The 14,166-nt window shown below is 44.1% G+C and overlaps 1 protein-coding gene across 2 annotated transcripts in view; it reads right to left on the reverse strand.

Moving 5' to 3' along the window:
• Nucleotides 1-14,166, reverse strand: part of LOC133522400 (thrombospondin type-1 domain-containing protein 7A-like) — a 202,223-nt gene that overhangs the window by 3,090 nt on the left and 184,967 nt on the right. Inside the window, exons 5-27 of one of the 2 annotated variants that reach the window (XM_061857728.1) lie at nucleotides 13,290-13,435; nucleotides 12,790-12,918; nucleotides 12,357-12,565; nucleotides 11,170-11,275; nucleotides 10,565-10,773; nucleotides 10,038-10,233; nucleotides 9,657-9,808; nucleotides 8,930-9,042; nucleotides 8,564-8,673; nucleotides 8,192-8,377; nucleotides 7,583-7,730; nucleotides 6,987-7,085; nucleotides 6,629-6,729; nucleotides 6,123-6,303; nucleotides 5,712-5,873; nucleotides 5,080-5,230; nucleotides 4,573-4,726; nucleotides 4,158-4,246; nucleotides 3,543-3,685; nucleotides 2,799-2,922; nucleotides 2,251-2,421; nucleotides 1,707-1,858; nucleotides 32-156 (exon numbers count right to left, since the gene is read on the reverse strand). In XM_061857728.1, coding sequence (XP_061713712.1) covers nucleotides 32-156; nucleotides 1,707-1,858; nucleotides 2,251-2,421; nucleotides 2,799-2,922; nucleotides 3,543-3,685; nucleotides 4,158-4,246; nucleotides 4,573-4,726; nucleotides 5,080-5,230; nucleotides 5,712-5,873; nucleotides 6,123-6,303; nucleotides 6,629-6,729; nucleotides 6,987-7,085; nucleotides 7,583-7,730; nucleotides 8,192-8,377; nucleotides 8,564-8,673; nucleotides 8,930-9,042; nucleotides 9,657-9,808; nucleotides 10,038-10,233; nucleotides 10,565-10,773; nucleotides 11,170-11,275; nucleotides 12,357-12,565; nucleotides 12,790-12,918; nucleotides 13,290-13,435 — 3,356 coding nt within the window. Of the gene's footprint in view, nucleotides 1-31; nucleotides 157-1,706; nucleotides 1,859-2,250; nucleotides 2,422-2,798; nucleotides 2,923-3,542; nucleotides 3,686-4,157; nucleotides 4,247-4,572; nucleotides 4,727-5,079; nucleotides 5,231-5,711; nucleotides 5,874-6,122; nucleotides 6,304-6,628; nucleotides 6,730-6,986; nucleotides 7,086-7,582; nucleotides 7,731-8,191; nucleotides 8,378-8,563; nucleotides 8,674-8,929; nucleotides 9,043-9,656; nucleotides 9,809-10,037; nucleotides 10,234-10,564; nucleotides 10,774-11,169; nucleotides 11,276-11,684; nucleotides 12,322-12,356; nucleotides 12,566-12,789; nucleotides 12,919-13,289; nucleotides 13,436-14,166 lie in introns of those variants that run through there. The other variant, XM_061857729.1, reaches the window with a different exon arrangement.

Here is a 14,166-nt window from a genome sequence, read left to right on the forward strand (position 1 = left end):
GAAGATAGAATAGGCAGGAAAAAGAGCACACCAATATAACCGTCGTGGTAGTCGGTGTCGAGCCAGGCGCGGCGCGGCGTCTCGTCGCGCGGCTCGTATACCAGCAGGTCAGTCTCCTCGCCTACGGTGCAGTTCGCCCACTCGATTGTCACGTATCTGAAATGTAACATATCATATTAAAATAGTACATTACGATACAAGTGCGAAAAATAGGAAATTCGAAACGAGTGGCGATAAATTAAAACACGACCGAAGGGAGTGTTTTAAATCGACACGAGTTGCGAATTACCTATTCGCACATGTATCGTACAACGTTTTACAGTACATATGGCCCTTTAAATGTTCGACACAGTAACGTAATATGCTACTTCTCGCACTAGTGCTATAAAGTAGCCCCATATGTACTGTAATGTTTATTTATTTATTTCAACTTTAATAGCTGTCGATAGAGTGCATAAACAAAATGTAGATAAATTTAATAAATTAAAACTAAACCTTAAAAAAACCTAAGTAACTGAAATAAAAATACGACTACAACTAAATATAAAATACCTCCCCCAAATTCCGGCATAGAGCCTAAAACGCTAGCTGCGTTACCCCTTTGCACCGCCAGACTCAACCTCTGAGCAAAGAAGGAGCCCGCTCTGTGGCCCCCCGAGACACCTATTAGGCGTTCCGACAACTTTTCAAAATTTTTTTTGGTGTTGCACGACCAAGGACCCATAGTTTCTACAAGTACATACATATATATATGGACATAGTTTCATAGTTTCTACTCAGTAGTTTATTTGAATGTGAAAATGTTCAATAAGTAACTGTGCCAGTATCCAAAATGGGATGTGTTTGCAAAAGTGTATGGACCGGCATTTCAATGATGGGGTTCTCACGTGTCTAAATCGACATAACCCCCACGCGCCAAACGGTTACAGATTACAGCTGATTACAGTAGAATCGTCTCAGCACTTTACACTTCTCTTGATTCATGTTATTTTGAGATATATCGTTGATAAAGTCAAAGTCAAAGTCAAAATATTCTTTATTCAAATAGGCCTAGCAACAAGCACTTTTAAATCGTCAAATTTTACAAATATCATCTTAATCTAAATATCAGAGCAATTTATTGATGCAGTTATTATTGTTCTAAAAAAAACATTGAACTATTATAGATATGGTAAACTTAATAATAAGAATTTCACAAAAAGATCGTCAATCATCAAAATTGTATAAAAATACTAGTCTAGAACCTTTCTAGAATAAAATCTAAATGTCAAAAAATACGGTATATATATACATTGAATTATCAATTTCATCATTAATAACATAACAATAATACGATAGAAAACGCTAATCATGTCTTAATGTATCGGACCAGTCACGTGACTTTTTTTAGCATCTGCCATCCTCATACATTTTTTTTTTCGTTTGGCGTTGTTCGATGTACGATTGTCATGTAAACACTCTGTATCTGTAGGTATTTAAATAAAAGTAAACAAAATCTACCCTCAAATGGCTCCTTAAGCCAGTTGAGGGTAGTGAAAACATTACATGATCAAATAATTTAGGTTAAAGTCAGGTAGTTCAGTGACAGATTCAGCCAGTTTTTAAACAAACAAACGAAACGAAACAACAAATAAACGAAATTGTACAAATAGTTTGTGTACTTTTATATAAATACCTAAAGATACAGAGTATAGGGCTCCTGGTACCTGGCGGGCGTGCGGCAGGCCTCGCGCGGCGGCACGAGCAGCTGCCGCGAGCGGCTGCGGGCGCCGCCGCGGCACGCGCCCCACGCGCCCCACGGGCCCGGCTGCCCGGCCGAGGACTCCTTGCAGCCGCACTCCACCTCACATGACTCCTCCTGAAAGTGAACAATATTTAAGAAAAGTCTAGTTGCCTAAGTATGCTTTGAGGTACGAAAACCAAACGTCAGGATTGTTCAGGATCAACGATCCCTATATTGATTTCATCCTCCGAATCATTTAATTTTCTCATCCTATTTATCTTCTTTATATACTTACGCGATAACAAGCATGTGGGCGGAGAACGGAACGGAAAGTAGGAACACAATTTTATAGGAGTATTTTTTTTCCAGTTCGTACTTGAAGTATGAGGACTCTCTTGACTGGGAAAAATTGTAGAGAAACGGTTGTGAGCGTCGTCAGCGAAATTATACAGATCTCGGCAATCGAGATCTTCAAGCCTCAGCTTCACATATTGCCTCCTTTCAGTCTTTATGTTAGACCAAGTTACCTGATAGTGCAGCGGCGGCGCCACGATGCGGCCTGGCAGCGCGGGGGCGCAGCGCCAGGGCTCCAGAAACGCGTCGGAGCCGTCGTCGCCGGCGCCCGCCAGCTCGCAGCGTACACGGGAGATCTTCACGCCCCAGCCGCAGGCACCGTCGGCTTCTTGACCTAATGATGTCTGTTCAAAGAATGGTCGATATAGTCAAGTCCAAAGAATCATCTCACAAATCATTTACAGGTCTTTACTGTCCTCATCATGGACAAATTATTGTATTTTAGACCCTGTTAGTAGCGTTAGGTAGATTTAAGAGATTTTTTCCCGAACTACGAGTACATATAAGTATATCTTTAGCTGGCAATTCGGGTAGTGAGAGAGAACAACTGGATTAGTCCAATTAGAAGGTGATACGCTGATTGATTATTTATTACTCAAAATAGTATAGAAATCAAAAGCAGGACTACAACCAGAAAACTTCTATAGACCGCTTTCGAAGTCGAACGCGCGACATCTCGACGAACGCATTAAATGGGTAGGAATGGTAAAGGGGTTACCACCTGCACGTGGCAGCCGAGCACGGGGCGCGCCAGCAGGCGCAGGCACGGCTCGCGCGGGCACGGCGCGCGCTGCTCGCTGGCCGGGCACGCGCGCCCCGGCCACACCGCCGACGTCAGGCGCTGTCTGCGAACCGTTTCTCAATGTTTCATGGGAGATTTATTTCAATGTATTATCTGTACGTTTTTCTAAGAACAAGTACGCCATAGTAAATGTACGGCGAACTTGTACTTAGAAATCGGACAGGCTATACCTACTTTTCACTATTCATAGGCAAACACATGCAATGGAAACTTGCCTGTGCCAATTATTTATCCAACTAACATATCTATCTATTTACGCATTAGAAATAAGATGGCTGATAGCTGTATTGTAGGACTGATATTAGGTAGGTAGGTAGTTTCATAACAAGTAAAAACTACAATTAAAATTTTCTTTCCTTCAAGGAGCAATAAGAAGGAGGAAACTTCCTGGAACTGTGGGTTCATTATTGTATGGATGATTAGGAAGTACCTAGTAATAACCAAGCGGAAGCGAACTCGCAGAGCAGCTGGACCACCCCAGGAGTAAAGACACATCTGTGATCGATGCGGCAAGAAATGCCGATCGGCCATTGGTGTATACAGTCATCGCAGTCGATGTAGGCTGTAGACTACTTCCTCAAAATACCTCCTTATTCGCTGCAACTATCATCTGCAATGATGCTGTGGCCAATGATGAGTAATAACCACTATCAGATGAATTACCTGATGCGTCTCATATGTCGTGCAGAGGACGCGTCTCCACAGGAGCAAGCGGAGGCGTCCCAAGCACTCCACTCACTTAATTCGCAGTCCACTCCGCATGGCACATAGCACCAAGACTCACTCGCTTCCGTTGATGTCGTGTTCTAAAATAATGGAATAATCGTTAGCCTCCAAGGCAAGGATATGTCAACATTTAAGTTCTCAAAAATCTTCTTCTTCCTCGCATTGTCCCAGCATTTTGCCACAACTCATGGGAGCCTGGGTGCGCTTGGCAACTAATCCTGAGATTGACGTAGCCACTAGTTTTTACGAAAGCGACTGACATCTGACCTTCCAACCCAGAGGGTAAACTAGGCCTTATTGGGATTAGTCCGGTTTCCTCATGATGTTTTCATTCCCCGAAAAGCGACTGGTAAATATCAAATGATATTTCGTACATAAGTTCAGAAAAACTCATTGGTACGAGCCAGGGTTTAAGCCCGCGACCTCCGAGTTGCAAGTCGCACGTTAGCGCTTCAGCGTTAATTTATCAAAAGTATTATAATCGACCAAGCAAAAGAGAAAACAGACCTTGTAAAGTTAAGCGCTTCAATTTAAATAGAAGAAATGACTTACGGGACAGAAAGTGTCGTTGACAAAGACACCATCACTTCGCAGGCAGCGGACGGATCGTCTCTTCGTTCCTTCACCACATGGTGAGCCACCTGGGCATGAAAAGAGAATTAAAATTCGTTTACATGCCGTAATGAACTGTTACAGTATCAGTGGCATGAGCTTGCAAGATTTAGTGCATATAAAAATTATTAAGAGTTTAATTATTTTGCTCACAGCACCCACATTCGAGAATTTCTGTTTTGCCCTATGGTTGACTGGTAGAGAATGCTTTAAGGCATTAAAGTCTGCCATTTGTACTTATTTTTGTTGTACAATAAAGTTTAAATAAATAAATAATTAAATAAGAGCTTGTCGGCAAACATAAATTTCGGTTCCTAGTCGGCTACAGCAATGGTCAAGTTTTTATTTACAATACCTAGAGGCTGACAGTCATCCCAGGGCGCCACGTGCCAGGAGTAGGAGTGCGGAGAACAGGGCTCAGCGCTGACGAGTGGCGGGCATGCAGCTCCACCTTCCGCTGCTGGACGTAGTACCACCCGTGTTCTGTCGCGTCTACCACCCCATTTAGTCTGGAGACAAGAGTTTCCATCATAAAATTCGTTGATAAGTCTTCTACGTTCACGAAAAAGCGGGTAATAAGGTATTGGCGCGTGCAAAGAATAATAAAATAACCATAATCTAGAATATAAGAAGTATCTCATGTACGTATGTAGGTATGTATATGAATATTACTTGAAGATCTTCGATAGTGGAGATAACTTGAAAGATAAACGTTTGTAAAGGTTCCAATGAGACCAGACGTTGACCACGCAGTCTCCAGAGCAGGATGCGCGGCACGCGTTGCATGCTGGGTCCTCAAGAGTATTGGCTTCACCGTCTTCACCTATTAAATAATTATTGTGTATAATTATGGTAAGCTAACCTGTTCACAAGGGCTCCAGTCAGACCAGGCGCTGACAACGCAGTCCCCAGGGCAGGGCGCGCGACAAGTCGCGTCTCGAGATGGCGCTCCGCCTGCACCTGCTGCTTCACAGGCTGGATCCTCGAGGACGTTGCCTTCGCCGTCTTCACATCTGCAATATAAACCAATATATGAGGCATTTTAAAGAGCCTTGCGTATAATGTTGGAAGAAGCACAGGAGACCCGTTTTAAAAACATGAATTGTTAATTTCGATTTAAACTATAAGGTGGCAGGAAGGATCTGTCTCCTGTGGTGGGTGGCGCCTGACATCACTTAAGTTGCCTATGGTGGACAAAGAGTTGATATTCGTGGTAGCTCGTTTAACGGGGAACCCCTTTTCAACTAGTGAAAATCTGGGGAGATCCGAATGGATGATTGCCCTAGGCTTACTGCAATACATCATAAGCTGTTTGCTATTATTTTGCTCTACCAATCCGGGTGCTACACTCGCTCATACTTATGGATCTAAGTGGGCATTACACGAAGTACCTATACGTAACTTCACAAGACTGTGTATATACTTCCGTGCCCATAATCGCCACCTAATGGCTAACGGCGTCTAGAAAATGATGTAGGTAATCTATGTCCTTACGCAACGGTGCGGTTGATGATGGCGCGGCCGCAGAGAACACGGCGCGGGGTGCAAACGGACCACTCGCCGAGCACCCAGCGCGGTTCGGAGACGGCGCAGGTAGCTCGTTGGAGAGTCGCGCCGCATTCACGACCGCCCGCCGAGCCTTCTTCTAGCACTTCCCTGTAGCAGAAATAGAAGTTAAAAAAATGATAATGAGAATACATCTTTTACAAGACAACCAATATTGAACATTTTGCAGAGGGGGAAAATTAGAATGCGGAGTCACGATCCTCAGCAAGGAGTAAACGATAGTTCTCTAGGACACAAGAGTTTCTCTATGGATTTGTCAGCACGATGTAAAACTGATGTCAACGTCAAGTCATGTCCGTGGGAACAGAGACTGACAAGTAGATTGTACTGGTATGATACCTGGTCCGGTAGCGGAAGGCGGCGCGGGAGCCGGGTTCGGCGGCGCACGGGCCCCACTCGCCCCAGGCGCCAGCGCCGCAGTCGCGCGCGCAGCGCACGCTGCACGCGCCACGCAGCAGCGACGGGAACTCCTCGTCGTACGTGTAGCCGTCGGTCGATGCTTCGCGGACTCGACGCGGTCCTGATGGAAATAATAATAGGTTGACGTATGATTATAACTATACTAAGTTATTTCAGATATTTATCGTCAGCATCATTATCTACTGTTACTGTTGGACCAAGGTTATTCCACTTTTTAACAGGCTTGCACTAACGGAATCTGACGATCTAACGTATTTATGTTACCCAACACTCAGAGAACCGTCCGTATGCTGTGCAGTAAATATAGTTTTAGCGATAACGAATTTGAGCTATTATCATTTCCGACGGTCGGTTGTACCTCAATTTAAAGGACGATACTGAATACAAAAGCATATTCATCATTTCGATATTTTAGATAACTTTACCAGTAAGAGGGTGGAACTTCTTGCACACATCCATGGGCACATCTCGTCCGCCGAACATGCAGCGTGCGGCTCTTAGTGCTCTCCCTTCCCCACACTCAATGCTGCAATCACAAATATCATTAGAAAAAATGCGCATAAAGTATTAATCAATTCTCGCATTGCCCAGTGACACTATTAACCGAAACAACTACGCAGTCTAAGCGATTAAAACGGATCTTGGTCTATAACATCAGTTTACTTAATCGAAGGCAACCAACCAATCCTCTATACTGGAATCCCTTGGAATCCTCTTCTCATAGCATGATCACCTTCCATCCACTTTTTATCAAGTAAATAAAAATTAAATTTGAAAAGTTACCCGGTAGGAAGAATGCAGTCAGAGTCACTCGGCAGGAGTTCCAGAGACACGTTCTTGCAGGTGCAAGTGGGGATGTCTGGGTCAGATGCATCCAAGTATCTGAAACACATTGTTGATATCAGAGAGCTATCTTAAAATTTTAATCGTGAGATATCCTCAACTGTACTGAGAGCATTTTCATTTCTTATAAATACTACTCTTCGGGTGCTAAATTAATTCCTCCTCGGGAACCCGCATGGGGGTAGTATTGATAGCTGTTTTTTATAATTTGAAATGCTCCGGCATGGTAGAAGTTATTTGCAGCAGAAACGTTCACGCTGTTTGTTTTTATGTCCAAAAAGGATGTATGGTTTATGGCGGACATTCGTGCTATATATAAATGTATTTTGTAAGTAGGCCTCAAGGGCTCTTTTACAAGTCAATGCAACATTTACAGCAACATCATATAGTGACTATAAGTGAAAAATACATAACAACATTTATAAATACAACAGCCAATACCTGGGTAAAAATTGCATTATAATAATCTTAAAATAAATTAATAATCTAATCAATCTAGTTGGTCTATCTATGATAGGAATTCTCGGAAAGCTTACTTTAGTGGCTCAGCGCAGACGTGCTCACAGGTAACTGTGGCGACAACAGTGTCGTAAGGCACGCGACAAGCTGCGACACTCTGGGGCACTAGTTGACCGGCACACGCGCCGGCATTTACGCGGTGAGAGGCGGAGCCGCACCAAATACCTGCGAAAAAAGTGAAATGTTAGTTAATCAGTGTGGTCTAGATAGATTTATACATCACATTTTTAGCTTTGTGATCAACGTCAAGGACCCTACACTCCAGTCGCTCTACACCACATTGCAGTGTGCTATAGTTAAATCATAAAGCATTTATTTGCTTGATTCCTCTTTTGTTGTTGGCCTCCTTATTGTGCTAAGGTGGTTGGAATCTGCTTGTGACAACTCACTACTGACTCTATACCCGATGCCTCTCTCCCCAGGCGGCAGGCGACACGTTTTCCACTCGCCGGCGACTCAAGACGCGTCACGCAAACGATATGAGCACGCCACGGGGCTTGTTACTCACTTCTAATCTATACCCGATAACGGCTTGCTCCCCAAGCGGCATCGGTAGGCGACAATTATATTTCACTCGCCGGCTACCGAGGCTGCGTCAGGAGCGCGCCACGGGCCTTTTTACTCACTTCTGACTCTATGCCCGATGCCGGCTCGCTCGCCAGGTGGTAACCGACAAGTGCTCCACTCGCCGGCGACCCAGGCCGCGTCACGCGCACGACACGAGCGCGCCACGGGACACGCACGTGACTCCTGTGAAGGACCGCAGCTCGGTCCGCCGTGCACTACGCGCACACGGATCTGCTTGCCGGGATCTGTGGAGGTCGATGAATATAGGACCTGGTAAGTATAATTATTTAAATATCGTCAGTGAAAATAGCGGAATGATGAATTTTGGTTACGACATTAATTAATTAATTATAAAGCTTCACTTTGAAAGTGCAGATTTTTTAATGATTGCCATTAGAAATTTCACATTCAAAATGATTGATTAAACTTACCACATGTATTAGGGCAAGAAGACCACGGCATCCAGGCTTCGACACGGCAGCCTCGTCGACACCGCACTGTGCAGGCACGGTGCGAAGCTGGCCGACGGAGAGGGGCACATCTGTAAAATTAAGTATAGCCGAAAATCGTTTACTGCTTTCCAGCAGACGCCAAGAATTTCCATTCTTTCTATAATATATAAATTAATCGTGTCATCGACGATCTGTTCTACGAGCATATGCCCCCGTAAGCCAATATGCTACCTAATATTGTTCTAAGAGCATATGCCCCTCCCGCTGGCATTTAAGTCCGGTTACTATATTAAGTAACCTCGATAACCGTAAAAAATAACATTCCTAATACTTGGTAGTACTTACAAAGCCTCGCGGACAACGTCTGCGTTGTTCTGCACGCACATAACGTCTCTGGTCATTTCTCCTTCTTCAACGCAAGGCTCTTCATCGTCGCTATCGTTAAATGTTTCTCCGTCCTGCAAAAAATAAGGACATAGGTATAAATGTAGAGTAGGAAGAATGCAGATCCAAAAAGGCTTCTTTCGTAGTCGTACAACGTTCTAGATTAGACTAAGATAAGTTGGCATTGATTTTGATAGCCCAGACAGCCCAACTGTTATTTTAAACGTCAAACATCTATGTAATTATTTATTTATTTATTTATTTATTTATTTATTGCAAAGGGAAACAAACAGCATATCATTACACATACAGTTTAACAAATTAAGTTAATACAACAGCCAGAACAGTTTCCACTTATGGGTAACACAATTATTGCTCTGAGAAATTATGACGTTTACTTAACACTTGCACAGGCTGGGCTATCAAAATCTTTGCCAACTTAGCTTGGTTGGACTCTAGCTCTTTTTTACATGTAGTCAAAACAAAATGTACTATAATTGCATGTATCTAGCTGTAACACCAGTGAGATGCAAAACTTTGTTGGATGTTTTAAATTTCTTTTTAGACATTAAAGCTGCTTTTCGGTTAATCAGAGTTAACCATCTTTCAGAAGCGTTTTGCGTATTCCACTTTGGACTAGTTGTTCCACAGACTGGCGGGGTCAGCTGTATAGCGAAAGAGGTCTTACCAACAAATCGGTGTAGTTGGAGACGGGCATGTAGTCCTGGCGGCGCTCGCAGGGCCCCCAGGGTGTGGCGAGCCAAGAGTACGTGGCACAGGCGTGTGTGTTGCAGGTTTCATGTTGGACTAACTGGTCTTCGGTTGGACAGGGCCAGCCATCTGCAACAGATAAACTTTATTAATTTAACTTAAATCGATATATATGATAAAATGTCCATCTAAGTTTCAGAAGTTAAGCGGTAGACAAAAGTAACACCTGAGGACCGCGACGAAATTTGTACTGGAATTGACTGGTAAACAAGTGATTTGGTCACCCTAAGTGCAATCCTATCCTAATCCCTAAGTGAATTCGTCCGCGACGACGGTAAGTTTCCCTCGACGGGTGTACCTGGCGAGGCGTGGGCCAGTATGTGCCGCGCCCGGGTGCGGGTGGGCGGCGGGCGCGCGGCGGCGGCGCAGGGCGCGCTGCACGGGCCCCAGGCGCCCCACGCGGACACCACGCAGTCCCCGGCGCACGCGATGCGGCAGCGCTCCGTGCGCCCCGGCGCGCCCGTGTCGCTGCACCACGCGCGAGGGGCCTCCTTCTGTACATAATAAGGGAGTTGTGCTGCTATTTATTTCTACCAAAGATCGATATTTCTCGACTCAGTTATATTGTGTCCAGAAGTCTGTGTTGATAACCTAATTATTTTTAATTGGTGGTCTACGAAAATCTGGTGGTGTGAATAAGCATTTAAACGTGATCGACAAATTTATTAACATAAAAATTATCCGTCATAGGTATCAATTTCCAACCCCATTACGCCTTGACTGCTCACTTGTTACTAAAAGGTTAAGGAACAATTGATCTAACCTGTTTTTGGACTCGTACGAGCACCACTATTTACAGTAATCTTTAGAAGAAAGTACTCTTACCCCATTATGTCCAACGCATCTCAGTTCTCGGCTCCTCCGTCCAGGGCCACAAGTAGTGTGCGGTTGGTTCAGTACACAGGAGCCCCACGGCAGAGGTTTCCATGCTGCACAGCGCGGCGCAGCGCAAGTTCTCTTCTCTTCTAGAGGCGGGCAGGGGGCGCCGCCGCCGGACGCGGCTGCGGTTACGCGGCGGCGACGGACGCTGTAACCTTTGGGAAAAGCGGCCACGTTTAGAAAATGAAAAAAATAAAATAACATACACCCAGATGTTACTTGTGCTATTTTGGCAATGAAACTCATAATTTATGCGTATCTCGTTGTCTTTGTTTATTTTATATTAATTTTATGTGTAATCAATGTATTTACTCTTCATGACTTCTCTCCGAATGAGAAAAAAATTGTGTTGAAGTATCATGGATGCATTTATGGGCTACAAAACAACAGATTTGCAGGTATTCGTATTGGACCGTGGAGAGCACACAATAACACGCCATGTATAGAAAAAAATCTGTCAGTGCTCTTTTTTTCTGTTTATCCTATGTGTGTCTGTTTCGTTCGATTCGCTTTTATCGAAATTGCAAGACCAAACAATAAGGTATACTTACCACTGCTGGTTAGCTGCTGCACCGGATTCAAGGGGCACTTGTCAGTCGGTTGGCAGGCTTCCCATTCGCTCCATTCTCCTACTTCGCAGTCTCGAGGGCAAGGGACCTGAAGATATATTTGCAGGATGAGCTAGAGTTTTACTTAGGAAAGTGATCTATCAAATACAAGCAAAAAAGGAACTTAACCGTTTTTAGATAGCGAGTGTAAATTGATGTCAAGCATCTTGAAACAATCAGTAGGTATGTGCGTCTTGTGTCCGGAAGATGTGTTGGAATTGAAGTCACTGAGCCGTGGTAGTAAAGCTTTCACTGAATAAAGTAGTGCGCTGTGTATAGCGCCAAATTTTCTATACAAAGTTGAAAACAAGGCGTTAGTTGATCACCTCACAGGGCTGTACATGCAACGCCCTTCCATCAGCCCTCACACATATCACTTCTCTAATCTGTACATACACCACGACAGCTCACCTGTCTTACTCTATTACTTAAATAACATCGCTCTATCCCGTTCTCACCTCACAGGGTTGCACAAGCGTAGGCATCGGCGCATGAGTACACTGCTCAGGATGCAACACCCTTCCATCAGCCCTCACACACATCACTTCTCTAATCTGTACATACACCACGACAGCTCACCTGTCTTACTCTATTACTTAAATAACATCGCTCTATCCCGTTCTCACCTCACAGGGTTGCACAAGCGTAGGCATCGGCGCATGAGTACACTGCTCAGGATGCAACACCCTTCCATCAGCCCTCACACACATCACTTCTCTAATCTGTACATACGCCAAGACAGCTCACCTGTCTTACTCTATTACTTATATAACATCACTCTATCCCGCTCTCACCTCACAGGGTTGCACAAGCGTAGGCATCGGCGCATGAGTACACTGCTCAGGATGCAACACCCTTCCATCAGCCCTCACACACATCACTTCTCTAATCTGTACATACGCCAAGACAGCTCACCTGTCTTACTCTATTACTTATATAACATCGCTCTATCCCGCTCTCACCTCACAGGGTTGCACAAGCGTAGGCATCGGCGTATGAGTACACTGCTCAGGATGCAACACCCTTCCATCAGCCCTCACACACATCACTTCTCTAATCTGTACATACACCACGACAGCTTACCTGTCTTACTTTATTACTTATATAACATCACTCTATCCCGCTCTCACCTCACAGGGTTGCACAAGCGTAGGCATCGGCGCATGAGCACACTGGACAGGATGCAGCGTCTTTCCATCCGCCCTCACACACGTAGCTTCTCTCCTCTGTACGCCACCACCACAACTCGCAGGACTTGTGTCGCGATCGTCCAGGTCGTCCGCCTCATCATCGTCGTAAATTGCATCGTCGTCTGCTTCGTCGTTGTCGTCGTCGTTGGCTGGAATATGCAAATATTGTTGTAGTTTATCATAAAAAAAACAGAAGTCATTATCAAGGAGTCACTGGTCGAGCATGTCAGAATAAAAAAACAAACATCGAACAAACAAACGACAACGTCGAGCTGTTATGGAAAAACGTATGTTAGCTAGATGATCTTCCCCTTCCATTTGGCACAGCTAAGCATCTTCTTTTGCGAGACCCATACAAAGAGAAAGTTCCTACCAGGTTTAGGCGTAACAGTCATCTCAATGGCCACTTTGCAGTCGCCCCATGGTCCAGGGGTCCAGTGGGCTGTCGCTTCCAGAGCTGCTGGTCGGACCTCTTCTACTACGTCACATTCCTTGCCGTTGCCTGGAAATTAATTATTGATTAGACTTTTGACTTATAACGGGATGAAATGAGAATTTATGTCTGATGAAAATTTCATGATTCTTAGCAATAGACAAGTTGTCTTTAAGTGACATTTCTGCAATTTCTTAGACAATAAAGATTCTTTAAACCGAAATATGGTCATGTGGTCCATGTCCGCCCGCCGGGGTCACAAAGCCAAAATGTAGCAGCTGCCTGTGCAGATAAATTTAGGACCCTCGAAAGTCATTGGTTATGAAAGGAGGAGAATAACATTTCTGCAACTTATACCACTGGCATAGATCCAAGAAACCGTAAGCACGTTGCACGCGTCCTAATTTATAGGATATACCAAATATTTCGGCATGGCTTACCATGTGGTAACCTCCGAACGCGCCTCGTCCGTACCAGCGCACCGTCCGTCCGCGGCCTCCACGGCATCCATTCAGCTAGGGAGCAGTCTTCTCGTAATATACAGACGCGGGAGGTCCCGACGCGCGCTAGGGCTGAGCCGCAATACCTGTAACGCATATAATATTTAAAACAGGACACTAATGTAAACTTTACTGAGTTTTAGATGATATTATTCAAGAAAACGGGACTTAATCGGAGGTAATTTAAAAATTTAATTATGTGCGATTAAGTCCTATTTTAATCAATAATAAAAAACAGGACAATTATACGGATTTAGTCAAAATAATTTTTACGCGGACGGAGTCGCGGCCATAGGCTTTGTCAAGTATTAAACTAATCATGTAGTTTTTATACTAGTTAGTAATTAAAATAATACAATTAGACAGCTGTAGTTCTCATAAAAACGTCCTTGAAGGTAAATTTCACGTTTTGCTTCCCAAAATACAACTCTAATCGGTACTGACATAAGGTTAGCATATTCCTGAATATGCTATTCCGCCCTATGCGCCCGATTCAGATATAACAACTTGTTTCGGTTGTGATCTTACTTTGATCCGACCTTGAAGGTTGCTCATGCTGATTAGTGCATGCGAAATAAATTGAAAGACGTGTGTGGGATGCGCGCCAATAACCAAGACAATCGTCAAGGTCGTACTAGAACCAGTTAAGAAACAAACCATATTATTAGAATCGATTTCCCGATGACGATTTAACTTGCCGCTTTATCTATTCTGTTAAAGTTTCTCGATCCCCTTAAGAGGCAAGAATAGCTTTGTGATCCTAACCGAACGTACGTACATTTTTGATGAAATTTCTATTTCGGGAGAAAACGATTTC

Source organism: Cydia pomonella, chromosome 10 (genome assembly GCF_033807575.1).
Source record: "Cydia pomonella isolate Wapato2018A chromosome 10, ilCydPomo1, whole genome shotgun sequence".
NCBI lineage: Eukaryota > Metazoa > Arthropoda > Insecta > Lepidoptera > Tortricidae > Cydia > Cydia pomonella.